The 15,854-nt window shown below is 32.3% G+C and overlaps 1 protein-coding gene across 4 annotated transcripts in view; it reads right to left on the bottom strand.

Annotated features, from left to right (window-relative positions):
- LOC130442195 (growth factor receptor-bound protein 14-like) overlaps positions 1 to 15,854 on the bottom strand; it is a 385,241-nt gene that overhangs the window by 17,530 nt on the left and 351,857 nt on the right. For all 4 annotated transcript variants that reach the window (XM_056776316.1, XM_056776314.1, XM_056776313.1 and 1 more), the window contains exon 9: positions 157 to 437. In XM_056776316.1, coding sequence (XP_056632294.1) covers positions 157 to 437 — 281 coding nt within the window. The remainder of the gene's footprint in view (positions 1 to 156; positions 438 to 15,854) is intronic.

Raw genomic sequence — 15,854 nt, forward strand, 5'->3', positions numbered from 1 at the left:
AGTATTTTTAAAATTTCTAGCCGTTCTAGTTATTGAAAGTACCTATAGAGTCATTTCTTTCTGCTTCTTTTTGTTTTGAATGAGTTTGAAAAGTAGAACATCAACAAAAGTTTTGATTTTTAAGTGATGGTAGGTTAAAAAAAAGTTTTTACGTACCCATCAACAGTACCATGTTTAGATACTAATTCTGTAGCCTTATCTCTAGGAAGTCCGCTGTGAAACCATGGCTGAGTCATATGGATGCCGGCATCTAATGACTGCACGAATGCCGTTGATGTAACACCACTTGGACCAGCAGATCCCCTTGTATACCCTCTCCAACGACGTTTCCAAGAGTATCCTTCGGCAACTGCTATGGCTGTCGCTTCTTGTGGATCTTCCACTATCCTTCCCACTGCTCCTGTGAAATCCATGGCAACACGAGAACGGACAGATTCCTGAAATTAACAAAAACATTTAGACACGATGCATTATACAGATGAAAAAAAAATCAGCGGGCCCGACAGACATTGTACTTTACACATACGAGGATATATTGAAAAATTCTTAGCCTACTATAAAACCAAACTAAATTTCAATGTCAAAATATTTTATTACTCAACATATTCTCCTCTTAATTGGATACATTTATTACAGCGAACCTGCAACGTCTCTAGATTTGTCAAAAAAAAATGTTTCTTCTTGCTCTGCAAACCAGACCTCCACAATTTTTATCAACTCCTCGTTGGAAGAAAATTTTAAACTTTTTTTTAGTTGAGGAAAGAGATAACAGTCGGACGGTGAATAAAGGGGGTGTTCTAGTAATTCAAACCCTAAATCACAAATTTTTTGCATGGCAACATGAGATTTGTGTGCAGGGACATCGCCCTGCAAAAACAAAACACCTTTAGATAGCTTTTCGCGTCTTATCTCTTTAATTTTTTCCCGTAAAGTGGTATCAAATAGTAATCTCCAGTTATTGTTCTACGCTTACCCAAAAAATCAATCATGATTATTCTATGGCAATCCCAAAAAACTGAAGCAAGATCTTTACCAGCAGATTTTTGGACACTAAACTTCTTAGGTCTTGGAGAACCATTCCATAGATTACTACTTAATTTCTGGATCGTAGAATTGTACCCAAGTCTTATCCATAGTTACAATTCGGTTTAAGACGTCTATATCGTTTTCAAATCGAGCACAGATCGAACGCGATGCTTCTACCCTTGCACGCTTTTGGTCAACATTCAAACATTTGGGGATCCATTTTGCAGCAATTTTTCTCATGCCCAAATTGACGTGAACTATCTGATGAACGCGTTCGTATGAAATATTCAGTGCTTCAGATATCCGTTTTAGCCCAATTCGACGGTCTAATAAAATCATGTCAAGAAATGCATCGATATTTTCGGGGATCAGAGCACTGTACAGTTAAGCTGAGATTGGATATGTGGTTAGAGCAAAAAGACTCTTTTAGATAGAGCATAAAGCCAGAAGGGACGAAGATATTTGGGTAAAAAGATCCTTATTAAGAGGAAAAGAAGGCGTCTAGGAAAAAATTGTATGGAAGCATGTGGAGAAGATCTAGAAAGAATAGGAAAAGATAATTGGCGTGAAGCAGGCATGGTCAAAAATAAATGGAGGAAAGCAGTAGACAGATTCCAAGCCTAATACCTATAAGACTTGTTGAGCTAAAATCCATTGGTCTGAATTGTGATTATAAATATTCAATTATACGTGTAAAAGTACTAGATGTTTCTTGTTGCAACAGAATTATTTGTATGTTTAAATAATTTTAATCTTATTTTGAGTTCTTATTTCATACAAGCGCGTGTTATTTTTTAACAATACTTTTATTTGACATTAAACCTTTCTATTGCTAATGATACCGTTTTTTATGTTCAGTTCTGATGCAATTCATTATGATAGATGACTGAATTGTCGATAAAAAAGTACAAGGAACGATGAGTCATCAATGATAAGCTAAAATTTATTTTATAATTTGCATAATAATTCCTACTATAATGTAAACCCAAACAAATATAAATAAACGCGTTTTTCTAGATTTTTGTCTTTGCAGAAAAACTACATAAAAATGAGAATTTTTAAACGATAATGATTTTGAATCATCTGCCTAATTAGAAATATACAGTGTGATGTAAGTACTTTTTAAAACGACAAAAAAATTGTGTAATAATAATTATATGTGTAGTAATAATTATATTTCTGCACTGACGCACATAGTTCGTTTTGAAATAGAAGCCCCAAAATAAAATATTTTTATCACAGTTTTTTTAAATATATTACTCATTATTAAGTATTTTGCGCAATAGTGGAAAGAAGATATCAAAACGAACGATGTGCGTCAGCGCACAAATGAAAACTTTTCGAATTTTTTTTGACGTTATAAAAAATACTTACATCATAAGTTTTTGTTGATAGGTTCCTTATTAAGTATCCTGCGCGATATTTGAAGGAAATTTGGAAAAATTTTAGGACTTCGATATCAAAACGAACTATGCGTGTAAACGCTCGCAACTTTTCGAATTTTGTTTTGACGTTATAAAAAATACTTACAGACTTTTGGTAGGGTTCCAAGGAGAGTAACAAATCATAGATAAGCAAAAAATAAGAGGTTGATTAGAAGTTCTTATAAAAGTTTGAAATATATTTGGAACCGAACCGAAACTGACATGCGCATCAACATATTGGAAACTCTTGTAGAAACAAACTTAATTTTTTCAACTGATAACTGGTTTTAGCACCGGTATAAACATTCATTTTATGAAAATGCGAATAACAAAAGTCTGTACTAATTAAAAAATTTAAATATTTAAACGATAAATATATGTCATAACGAATCGGTTATTTGCAGCTAGTAGTTTGTGAATTATTATTAGATATCGACAGATCGTTTGGGATGTGGTATTATTTTTAAAATGAAAGATTTTCAACAAAAGCTCATCTAAACATACCATAGTAAAATCAATAATGTTAAAAACGGTTTTAAAACCATCACACCGCCGAGCAGATGTTTCCGGTTTAAAAAGCAAAACGAATAAAACTCTGTATCTAATTTTGGAATATTCTAACATGTGGAAATTATTTTGAAAGTTAGGTGATTCTTGCGATTTTACATATATGTGGAATGAAATTAAAATGATCGTCACATTGATGGAATATCGATTGAATTTGTTTGAGGACAAAGTGGGTAATCGACGCAGCTGGTCTACTACAGATTATATTACATAATGGATGATGCTTTTAAACATAGAACCATCAAGCACATCATATGGAGAAGAAAACATTAGCACACTGTTACAATTTGTATTCTAATTTCCTGTGATTAAGTTCACGATGGAATTATTAATATGTGAGCTCCGCGATTTTAAATCTTGGTTTTATTAATTAGTTACCATCAAAAATTTTTTATTAAGAGTTCAAATTTTTCGAAAGTTATATACTTTTAACATCTCATTCGCAAAAAAATTAAAAATTGCGCCTATGCAAATATTTAGTCGATTTGATTGAATATTAAAAAAATAAACAAGCTGTATATTACCCCAGATTTGGCACTGTGCGACTGTTTTTTGTTTCCGAAGATAAAATCTGCTTTGAAAGGGAACCGATTTGAGTCGATGGATGAGGTAAAGCAAAAAACGGCAGAGCTCCTAAAGGCACTCTCCAAAGAAGACTTTCAGCTCTGCTTCGATCAATGGATAAACGTATGGAAAGGTGTGTGGCGAGGGGAGAGGATTATATTTAAGGGGAGCATTCGAATGTAGAATAATTTTTATAACAAAACCCTTTTTCGTAACCAGTATCGTTGTTTAATAGCCAGACCTCGTATGTCTCATACTCTCACTTGTTGAAACAACCAATGTCAAGTTGAACTCGTTCAGATTTATCAGTTTGCTACTATATTCGATTTAGTGTTTACAAATGAAAAAATATATTTGAAAACTTGTTTAAAAGTGAAATGGATTAATTAAGAAGGATGAACGGTCGCGACGTTCTCTAACACCTGAAAGAAATGAAAATGTACAAACTGGTCCACTAGAACAGGCCGAATACTATTCAAGAGCTTTCTGAAACGTACGAATAATATGCAAAGAAAGAGACATGAAGTAGGTTAACAGTATTATAAGCCGCAAATATTTGCCAACTAACTAATAGTCTTTCTGTATACCGTAATCCGCCTTAATCATCCGATTTAGCACCATGTGAGCACCTGACTGTTCGAAAATGAAAAATGTTTTCGACAGCATACCTAAAATTAATAGAGTTGAAGCAATTCCGAAAAGCGTTGAGAATTATTAGCTAAGTCTTTTATGGTACCTTGTAACTTTTTAATAGTATAATCAGTGAAGTTGTTGATTTTAACAAACAAAAAAAGTTTTGCCAATAATTTTTATATTCTAAAAACGCTGAATATTCTTCCGTGCTTTACTTTTGCCTAATTAGTTTTGTCGAATGATAGATGCTTGGAAAGTTCCAAGGGAGATTTGTATTTCTGTCAAAAAAATTACATTTGTTATTAATAAAAATCTGACAAATATCCTTAAAGATGAGGAAATTGTTGGAAAAGGCCGGAATTCGCAAAAATACTTTAATTATCCACTTTATTTATTTTGGGCTAGAGTTCGGAAAACGGAAACCCACCGATTGGCTTCAAATTTTTACTAGATGATTGTACTTAAAAGAAGGGCCAAGGGAGGGGGCTAGTTTTACACCCGCGAAATATGGATATTGATATATAGATTAATATTGAAATTTATCATATCTATCTTATCGCCACCCTCTCACTTCTCTCTTTGTACTACCCTTACTAGTGTCCTTTTCAACATAAAAAATTACGTATTTGTTATTGAAATAATTGAAAAATAATTGATTTTTGAAAATGGCACATATGAAGGTAGCGATAAAACAAAAGCCACTTATTTATTATTTCAATCATCTTGACTTTTTTATTTGTTTAGATACACTTTTTGGCAATTTAATACTTTCTCGGTCCCCTCGTTTTTTGGCTCTAGAAAATCGAAAAATCATCCGATTTCGATGAATTTTTTGTTAAATCTTCGTTTGTACGGCGGATTTACGAGGAAAATTATGGGAATCGAAATAAATAAAATAAAACATCAGAAAATAATTTTAAAACGATCTTGAAAATAGAGTGAATTGAGAGGGGCAGTAGAGGTGTGCTAAAAATTCAGAGCAAATGTTGAAATTTGGTCTGCTTTTCAAACACCCACCTCCCGCCACTCCCAATTCTCACTCCCAACAGTCAACCTTAGTAAGATAGCATTTTTTTAATGGTGAAAATTTTCAATTTTTCAAAGTTAACTTTTAATATTGTACAATTGATTACAATAAGTGATTTTAAGAATTGTTTTGTTCATTTAACTTAAAAAAAGGTCAATATTAAGAGAAATAGTTATTATTTTTAATTATAAAAACATAATAAATCAACATTTTTGTATAATTTTTTTTAAATTTGTTTGTTTTTATGTGTAGATTATGAAAAAAAAATATAACAACTTCATTTGATTATTTGGAAAAAAATTATCAACAATTATTTGTGAATGAGTGCATTTTAATAAACTTTTAAAGCCCTGAAACCAATATAAGTTTTTTTTATTGCCATAATTTTTTTCGTAAATCCGCCGCAAAAACGAAATCGGATGATTTTTCGATTTTCGAAAATATAAAATTACCCACTTTTTTAAAAATCGTTAAAATAACTATATGCTTCTGTCATTTATCTATTCCAATCCAAACTATTAAGGAATTTTGATGTCTCGCAAGGAAAGGGGATGAAATAAAATTTTTTCTAACCTAAACTAACCAAGTATTTTCAACTACTGATATTTTGTGCCTATGAATATTTAAATTTTTTATAGTGAAAAACTCTGTGTAAGGAAATCGGATTTTTACCTAAAAAAAGATATTCCAAAAAGTATAAAAAGATTATGACGATGCTGAATGAAGGAATTTGCGGAGTTTTTTATTTTGTCATAAAAAATTTAAATATAGGCATAAATATCCGTAGATGAAAATACGTGGTTAGGTTAAGTTGAAAAACATTTTTTTTCATCTCCTTTCCTTGCCAAAAATACTTTTAGGTAAAATCAACTGGGTGGTTGAGTATCTAGTAGAAATTTGAAATCAACCGTTGCCGTTTCCGGAACGCCTTTTGTTCGCAAAAAATAAAATCAAATAAATAATTTTTGATAAATTTGGTCATTATTTCAACTAGTACTTATGTATGAAGGCATTTAAAACTTTTTTGATTTTTATATAGTTTTATGCTGAGCTTTATGTACACATAACATTGAGAAAAAATTCTTTATTAAAAATGGTGTAATTTATTTGGAAAAAAATTATTATTGACGGTGATTCTTAAAATTAATAACAATTGACCTTGACTTTGCAGAGATTTTTTTTAGGAAATTTCCGGCTTTTTACATATTTTTTTCTCGATTGTTCTTACCGACTTCAAATAAACAAAATTCTGGGGCCGTTACTTGCTTTTCTTTTTCAAAATTTTATTCTATATTAAATAAGCCAACACTCAACCACTAGAATAGAATGAATCCACTAAACGCTGTTAATATTGAAAAAATTTTCGTTTTCAATAATAAAATAGGTGGAAACCGGCGATATTATTTGGCTTTCAATATTTTATGCTTTTCGTACAACGCGTATTTTGAAAAAAAAAGATCAAGTAAAAATAATTGTACTATTGAAAATGTTTGTATAGCATCAATAGCCTGAAACGATGTAGGGTCTCTCAATTTTTATAAAAGTGAAGCTCAAAATTAGATATAAAAAATATAAAAAGCAGTTTTTGTATGGCTCACAATCGATTTTAATAAAAAAACTTTATCACAATGGAATTTTTCTCGTTAAATAAAACGTGTAGGAACAAACGTTTCAAATTCCACTAAAATCAAATTCTGCTTACATCTCATCTATTGTACAAAAAATAAAACATTGATTGTGATAATGAAAATCGGAATTTCTCACATCACAAACAAGTCGGAACCAGTCGGCTTCAATACAAAAAAATATATTAACTTCGCTTCAAATCAATACGAAATTTATAATTAAGAAGTTAAAAAATAACTTCATTAAATTAATCAAACAATTATTACCTTACTAATTGAACATCCTTTACAATAATGATCACTAACTAAAGTCCTCCTCTTAATTCTACCGTTATTTTTATTTTTAACATCTTCAGTCTTCTTACAAAATTTTTTAATTCGTACAACAACCATTTCCTTAATGGTTTTCAAATAGTGAAAACAATCCATATCTACTAAACTACCAAAACTCAAGAACGGCACTACGCTACATTACTTGTCAAACGCACCACAACAACTGAAGGAAGATAAATGAACGCTTTTAAAAATAAAATAAGAGTTGTATTGGGAGGTATTGGGTGGGGGAATAAGAATAAAGCTTCAGGTAATCACCCCCCAAATCAGTAGCGGAGTGCCGATATATTTGAGCGAGCTCATTTATTTACCAAATATTTCAATTTGTGAAAAATTACCGTTTATAGTTCAATATAGATTTAATAATAATTTCAAATATGTAAAATTATTGATTTAATCCTTTTTTGATAAAATTTATTCAAATACGTGGGTTTGTAAGAGTTAATATGTTATTTCAGCAAACGAGTATTTATATTAATTGATGGAAAAAAATTCAACTATTATTTTATCAAGATCAAAATACTCTAACAAAAAAATTGAATTGTACATGACATGAAACTTTATTTTGGTAAACAATTATTGGAAATATAACTTAAGGCAGAGTGTGATCAGCAAGTGATATTTAGAGAAAGCAATTGGATTGAAATAAACAGACTATTTTGTTCAACTTTGATATTCATATGTTGCTGGTGCAAGGAGTTGATGTGGTTATACACTTTCACGGTCACCTGGTTTTTTGGCTCTAGAAAATCGAAAAATGGATGGATTTTAATGATCTTGGTCTCAAAATGTTCCATTTTACGGCGGATTTATAAAAAAAATTAGTAAAAATGGCTGGAATGAAAATTTCTCATAGTTTTACTGTTTTAAATCGTAAAAAAAACGATTTTGCAAAATAAACCTTTACAAAAAATTATCTTATTATCAGATAAAGTTCTTATATTTTTTTTGTATTCTACATAAATTAATAAACAATTTAAAAAAAATCCAAAAAGAATGATAGTTTCGTACTATATTCTATATAATCCGCCGTAAAATGCAACATTTTGAGACCAAGATCATTAAAATCCATCCATTTTTCGATTTTCTAGAGCCAACCTAACCTAACCTAACATAACATAACCTAGCCTAACCTAACCTAACCTAACCAAAAAATCAGGTGACCGCGATTTTTTTGGTTTTTTGGTTAGGTTAGGTTAGGTTGTCTCTAGAAAATCGAAAAATGTGTATAATTACCATAATTTTGGTAATTATATGGTTGATGTCTATTTGGGAAGCAGCTTGCTGCTTTATATATTGGGACAATTACGTGCATGGTACAGCAAACTGTCTGTAACTATTTGATTATGTGCGATATAAAAATTGCGACCCAAGAGTATCAAGCTCAAATAATGTTTTGAATTCCGAGACAGAGGGTTAAGTTTGTAGTGGAGATAAATATGTATGGTCCAGTGAAAGTATATAAAAATATAAATGATAATTTTCTTCTTTTTACAACTTGTGTGGAAAGTGAGGTTTCAGCAGTAATTATTGGGTACGTGTTCGTAATAGATTACAGTCAAGTAGTGCACCAAAGTTCGGAATATGGTTAGAGTATACTGCTGGAACAAACCTTATGTGTCTTATGATTACCATAAACATTACGTGGCACCAAAGAGTATCTCTCCATAGGTAGACTGGAACGTCAGGAGTGTTCTGCAAGGTACGTGGAATATTAGGGTATTGGGGAGAGGATCTAGCTTTACAGCTCTTCCGTCAATTGCTTTTTCCTCTCGATGTTGTTCCTTCCTTCCTTTGTTCTCTTCAAAGCGAAGTTTCCTGAATACTTCAGTGGCAAACATGCGTCCAAAGAGTATCAAGTTCAAATAACATTTTGAATAAATTTTGGAACATATAGTTCCGAGACAGAGGGTTAAATTTGTAGTGGAGATGAATATGATTAGTCCAGTGAAAGTATATAAAAATATAAATGAAAATTTTCTTCTTTTCACAACCTGTGTGGAAATTGGGGTTCCAGCAGTAATTGTTGGGTACGTGTTCGTAATTGATTATAGTCAAGTAGTGCACCAAAGTTCGGAATATGGTTAGAGTATACTGCTGGAACAAACCTTATGTGTCTTATGATTACCATAAACATTACGTAGCACCAAGAATATTTCTCCATAGGTAGACTGGAACGTCAGGGGAGATAGATCTTTTTTATTATAGATATATTTGAGTAAAAAATACTGTTATGTATCTTCAAGGCTTGATGTTCTGCAAGGTACGTGGGATATTAGGGTATTGGGGAGAGGATCTAGCTTCACAGCTCTTCCGTCATTGCTACTTCCTCTCGATGTTGTTCCTTCCTTCCTTTGTTCTCTTCAAAGCGAAAATTCCTGAATGCTCATAGCTCTCAAAGTAGTCTCCGTTGAAAGCATAGTATCCAACATATTTAGAGGCGTTTCTTCTACTTCTATTACAGCTTCCCAAGTATGCTGAAACGTGGGCTTATGACAAATACAAGCTTCATTGTCTCCTGCACATTTTAGGCACTCCGCATATTTGATCATGTGAAGTTATTCTCTCAAGCGTCTGTGTCCAGAGAGCATCTGTTTTAAGTAGTAATTTACCTCTCCATGGGAGTGGCTAAGCGAAATAAGCGTTGGGTCCAATGCTGGTTCTCCGCTAATTACTCTTATTCGCTGGGTGCGGTAGATCTTCTTTGCGATGAAAGGATCTACTTTTCTCCGCTTAACTAGAATAGCGTCATCGACACTGTGCGGTATGTGCTAGTAGCTCTCAGGGCAGTCAACGGACATATTAAAGTAACCCTCCCTCTGTAATACGCCGGTCCTAATAACAATTCCTATGATAACCGTCGAGAGCAGTAGTCTCTGTCTCAGTTCTGGACCTTCTAAGTTCGCTCTAAGACGAAATACGATGTTCCTCACTGCAGAGGTCTTTTCACTCTGCTTTAGAGCATCAGTCATTACATTAACTTCACAGATATCGGTTGAATGATTGGAATGTTATCGCCTTCTCTCCGACTTGCAGTTCCATCGTCTCCATATTTCCTGTTGCTAATGCGACTGTAATTGGTGGTGCTCTGATAGTTCCAGTCCGACTAAGTGAATCCACCAAAAAGTTTTTGCAAGCATCGTATTTTTGATTCTTTTAGCCCTTAAAAGGGCCCTTAAAATGTACAGAATCGTACAAGATTCTTTTAGATCTTTTCTACATTCTTGCCCAACGTAGCAGTCCTTTCCATTCAAGTGTATGGTCTAAGCTAATAACACATCGCGAAGAATCATAAAATAAGATCAATCGTAATTTTTTCTATTTGTTTATGATAAAAATATATTCTAAGAAGAATGTAAACAATGTTCACTTCAATGTGTTTTATATTTGAGTATTATGAAACTGCATCTAGAATTTCTTCAAAAAAATTGATAAATCGATGCAATTTTACACATGAGAGCGATATCTAAGTCAATGCTCCGTCACTGATATAATTATAGTTATTAAATAGACCTGCTATGAGTTTTCCGAAGTACGTGATCGTCATCATGTAATAAGTTACTATACTATTTAAAAACTTTTAATGATGCAACATTGGATCAAAATGAACCAGCTAAAAAAAGGTTGAACCGTCAGGATATATCTTGGAACAAAATAAGTTTAATTAAAAATGAAATAAATAATAGATAAACGAATTTGTATGTGGTATTGTTTTTAATTTATTTATATCTACATCATTTCCCCGTCGTTTTATTAACGTTGTATTTTATCGGTAGGGATAATCCTAATTTAATAAACATATCCCGCAGAGCTGCAGCCATGTGTTAAAATGAGAAGAAACGAAAAAACAACCAAATATGATAAATTTATGGTACCTATTTGACAGTATTAAATTTCAAATGTTGATGATCAAATTGAATTAATGTCTAAAATGTTTTTTTTTTCTGCAATCGCTCTATGTCTATCTTTTCGGTGCGTAACTTTTCCTATTATTATTTTTTGTTTACATAATAATAATCAATACAGGGTGTTTCAATTTAGATATATGACAGAATCGTTGATTCTGTTTGGAAATTGTTTATTTCGACATCCAGATTTTAACAAAGTTTTCAACTAGAATCGCTCAAGAATGTTTAACATATCGGTGCAAGCGAAGTTGTTTCTAGTGAAATTGTTGTTACAAATAAGCACGCATTACATCGATAACTAGTTTCACTTATGATTTCTCACACACAATAAGAATACATACAGCACTATTTTGATATTTATCTTTACAGGTATTGTGGAGTTCTCTATTACCGCCAAATATTCCTTTTTTTCTAATTATAAGATAATAAGAAGTTGCAAAGTTATGAAATAGTCTATTACATAAACAGCGCGGAAAGTGACATTCAAACACTAGTTGGAATGTTTATGCACGAGTCTGCAGGATAAGTGCGGAAATGACGAATCTATTTCCAGCGATTTATGTACAATAGTTTTCCTACGATCCCCACAACGCAATAGTTGTTTTTAATTTTTAAATTTACGTATTATCAACTGAATGAACTGATTATAACAGATTCGATACCTTTCTTGAGACTTCTTGAAACAAAGTTTCAAAAAACCAAAGTTGATTATTTCAATCAAGCAAATGCTTATAATATTGACGATTATTTATTTAACATATAGTTTTCTCCATAAAATATATTATATACCATCAAACCAAATTTCACACAATTTTTTTAATCTTATATCTTGAAAAATTTTACGGTAAATAATATATTTTCTGGGAAAAGGGAAACCCGCATGTTGGTAAACTTAATAATTATACTATATTTTAAGAAAACGATCAACGAATTTTTCAAGAACTTTATATAAAATGTAGGTAATTTTATATAAATAATTCGTAAACTTATAGAAATTTTATTTTCAAAACTTTGCACGATAAGCTACGATTTATAGATCACGATATAATTTCCACGATAGCATGGATAATGACTATTATAATGAATTTTCTAATAAATTCATCTTCCCATGGTGGCCAAAGCATCCCCTTCAAGACATCAAAATGTTATTCTATGAATATTCCGTCGTGTCGATTGATTTGTATCTTGTTTTTTGCAGGCCATATGAACATGGAAAACGCTGAAAATCCACGACCATCATTTACTACTTCAGAGGAAGTTATCTACGTGGTGGGTGCCGCTGTTGTTTAATACTGAGCCAAAGCTCGTCGTATTAAAAATTCTAACCAATGTTAGGATATCAAACGTGACCTAAATATCACAGTTAATCAAACTTAGTTATTACCTTACAACCAGGAAACAAAAATACAGTCGAAAAAATATAGAAAAACCAATGCAGCCAATAAGGTCATGCTCAGAATGTTTTGATATACCAAAAGTCTTTATTGATTATTTAGATGAAAAAACGACAACTGCAGATGAAACTTTTTGATGCTGAGCTTAGAAAAATGACCGCATTCATTGACGGCGATTGTTCCAACAGAAATAGCTGCATTATGATTCAACTTATTGCCTCATTCATCATATTCACCAGAACTAGTCTGGTGGAATGCGATTTTAGACCCATGAAGGGGTGCAGAGCTTTCGAAACATTATTTTTTTTATGGTTTTTTACACTAAAGTAATTTTTTTATTGAGAAGTACTTTTCCGGCAAACCTACTTTGTACATACGTATTTCCAGGCACAAGCAAATTTTTAAATTAATTTAATATAATATTTTTGTACATTTAGACAAATAGACATAGATACAGGAAATGTTTGTGAAATTAGGTTTTAAATAATACCTTCGCCATCAATTCTGTATTCTTAACTTCATAAAATCTTTCTCTACATGCTACACCAACTTAATGTTTGCCATTTTCCACTTTTTCTCACTTTCTTACCTGGAATTTATAATTATGAAAAACTTTATTGGCTCAACTATATCTGATTCCAAACAAATTAATTTTTTAATAAAACCTGTCACTCACTATTTCCTTTTTTTTACTCTTGAGCAATTTCAAATCTAAACGTTACTATTTCACTCATAATTATCCACACTTAATTATATATTTATAAATTTAATTTCTAAGAATTCCATTTCATGAATATATACAGCAATCTACCATCATTATCATTTCTTTTTGGGCTTCATATGTAATTACTTTTTATATATTCGTCAGGCATTCAAAGGTCATATTCTACCGAATGTATCTTATATGTGTTAGTATAAACTTCAATTAAATAATTTTAATATTAAACGTGTTATCTCTTATCTCTAGCTAGTTCTAAATTCTTGAAAACAAGTCAAATTCACTAGATGCAAAATCGGGACTATATGATGGATAAATTAAGGCCAGAAAAAAACTTCGACCGAGTCACTCCCTTTAACCAACTTCATATGTATAAAGCATACAGCTGACCCTACTGCACCCTACCCAATTACCTCTTCAAAGTCACTATAGATATAACCCCGATTCCGAATCGTGCAATCATGCAATGCCCTGGCTAACCACAGTCTTCTTGCCCCTGGACTACTAGCTAGGACCTTACCTAAAAGGAAACTTGCCTATTCCCCTCTCCGGCTATCAGCAACGGCCTATCAAGAGCTCCTAAAAAATTTTCTACCTTTTCTCGACGATAACCCATGGCAATTAAATGAATCTAATCACTAAACTCCATCACTCCAACCCTTGGTAGTATAGGTTTTCAGCGAACCATATCGCATATAAATATTTCCCTGTCCCCTCCAAATGAACCTTGGTAAGAACTTTTTAATACTGTACTGTGACTATCCCAAAAAACAGTTACTATACTTCTCACTTCTCAAACATTTAGGGTGAATTTGTGTGTGCTCCCTCCATGGACTACCCCACAGTTGACGTATCTTACCCACGTGATACAAATTTATATTGCACAAAATTTGTGGCAGTCTCATTATTGTCTGCTAATTTCAAGTCTGAAAATCTGAAGAGCTTGAGGACAATTAAATACGAAAAGTGAATAGCAGTTTTATTCATAATATCTAGTTAACACTTCGGGCGTTGTTTCGGCCACAATTACCGAGCGGAGTTTTTTTCCTTTCTTCATGTATTTTAGATTCACAACCTTCAGAATTTTTCGTTCTTTTTCATATTTAGCCAAAAAAGTTCAATTGGCCTCATTTGAGTCAAATTAGGAACATTTCTAAACTTGATAAATGGAATATTCAACTCTGCAAAAGCTCCCAGAACGTCCTTAACATAATGAGCAGTTGTTATTATATCTGGACAAAATATAAAATTTCGTTAAGGATACTTTTCTTTACGAACTAGATCTAACACTCTCTTTTTCGTACATTTTAGCGGTTACCGAATTCCCTAAGGACAAATATATGCTGAAGAACGACCACGAGAATATTTCACCAACCATAGCAACACTTTAAGAGTTTTTGTGTCTTTCCAAATATATTTCGGAATTCCCTCGCTCGTCTCGTGTGGTTGTGGGCTCGTGTAAAAAGAGTACCCAACATTGGAACGAAGTTGAAACCAACACTTGTGGTACAACTTCACATATAAAAGCACTTTTCTTGTCCTTTTGCGAGTGAATGCTACGTGTTTTGTATCAAAAACTCTTATTGAAAGTTTATTTTGGAAAAAATTTATATCTGTTGAATGTTGTTCATAAATTTTTTGACACGTTTTCTTTTCTTTACATAAGTTAAGGTTCCAGCCCCCCTTCCAATCTTCAGCCGTACGTTGAAACGCGAATGTTGGCGCAAACGTTAAGACACATCGTGTAGTACCGGCTTAAGTCTTATTATTAGCCGTTCCACTCCCGTAGTATATGACGCGTCGTCGATAATTATTTCCAAATCTTTAGCGTGCGAAAACTTGTGTCACTGAGACTTTTCATTCCATTTGTTGCTTCTCAGAATATACAGGTGCATTTTCTTGATTTTAAAACTACATTCTGTTCCTTTAGAATGTTGCTCACATATTTCTTATTGATTATGAATTTTCTGCCTAATTTCGCAATCCCAGTTTTCTGTGAGTTGCCTAATATTATTATCAGTCAACGCCTACTTTATTTGTTTAGCTGTCTAAAAAGGTCCCCACACCCATAAATTCTATTTTATTTATTTTATTAGAAAATCTATTTTTCGACAAATTTACTCGATTTTCGGTCCCGCGATTTTGCCAAGTCAGTTTTTCTCGTAAAACTACTCATTCGAAAATTATTTCGTTATGAAACGGAATTTTATCCTTTTGCGTTTTCATTGTTGATAAAAAGTAGACGAAGTTTCTAGTAGAAATCGGTTGAGTGAATTTTTTATCAACCCCGAACAACCATCACATTACTTGCTAAAACAAATAACCCCCAAATTACTAGACAAAGATAAATAATATTTCCTTCTGTCGTCAGATACGTGGCTGGAGTCCAACGTAAACAAAAGATGACATCGATAATTTGACGGGACTGGTAAATGCACCTTTTACCACTATATTTTTTTGTTGGGGTGCCAAGATATTTGATACGTAGAAAAAGGCTTGGTTGACGACTAATAATACATCTGAAGCACACTAAAAATGTAGGTATATTGTTTTTCTCGAATAAAAACCCTTTCAACTACAATTACTTGAAATTCAAAAGATTCGACCGAGGGGTAGGAAATATTTCGAACGTACG

The sequence above is a fragment of the Diorhabda sublineata genome, chromosome 3 (assembly GCF_026230105.1).
Source record: "Diorhabda sublineata isolate icDioSubl1.1 chromosome 3, icDioSubl1.1, whole genome shotgun sequence".
Classification (NCBI taxonomy): domain Eukaryota; kingdom Metazoa; phylum Arthropoda; class Insecta; order Coleoptera; family Chrysomelidae; genus Diorhabda; species Diorhabda sublineata.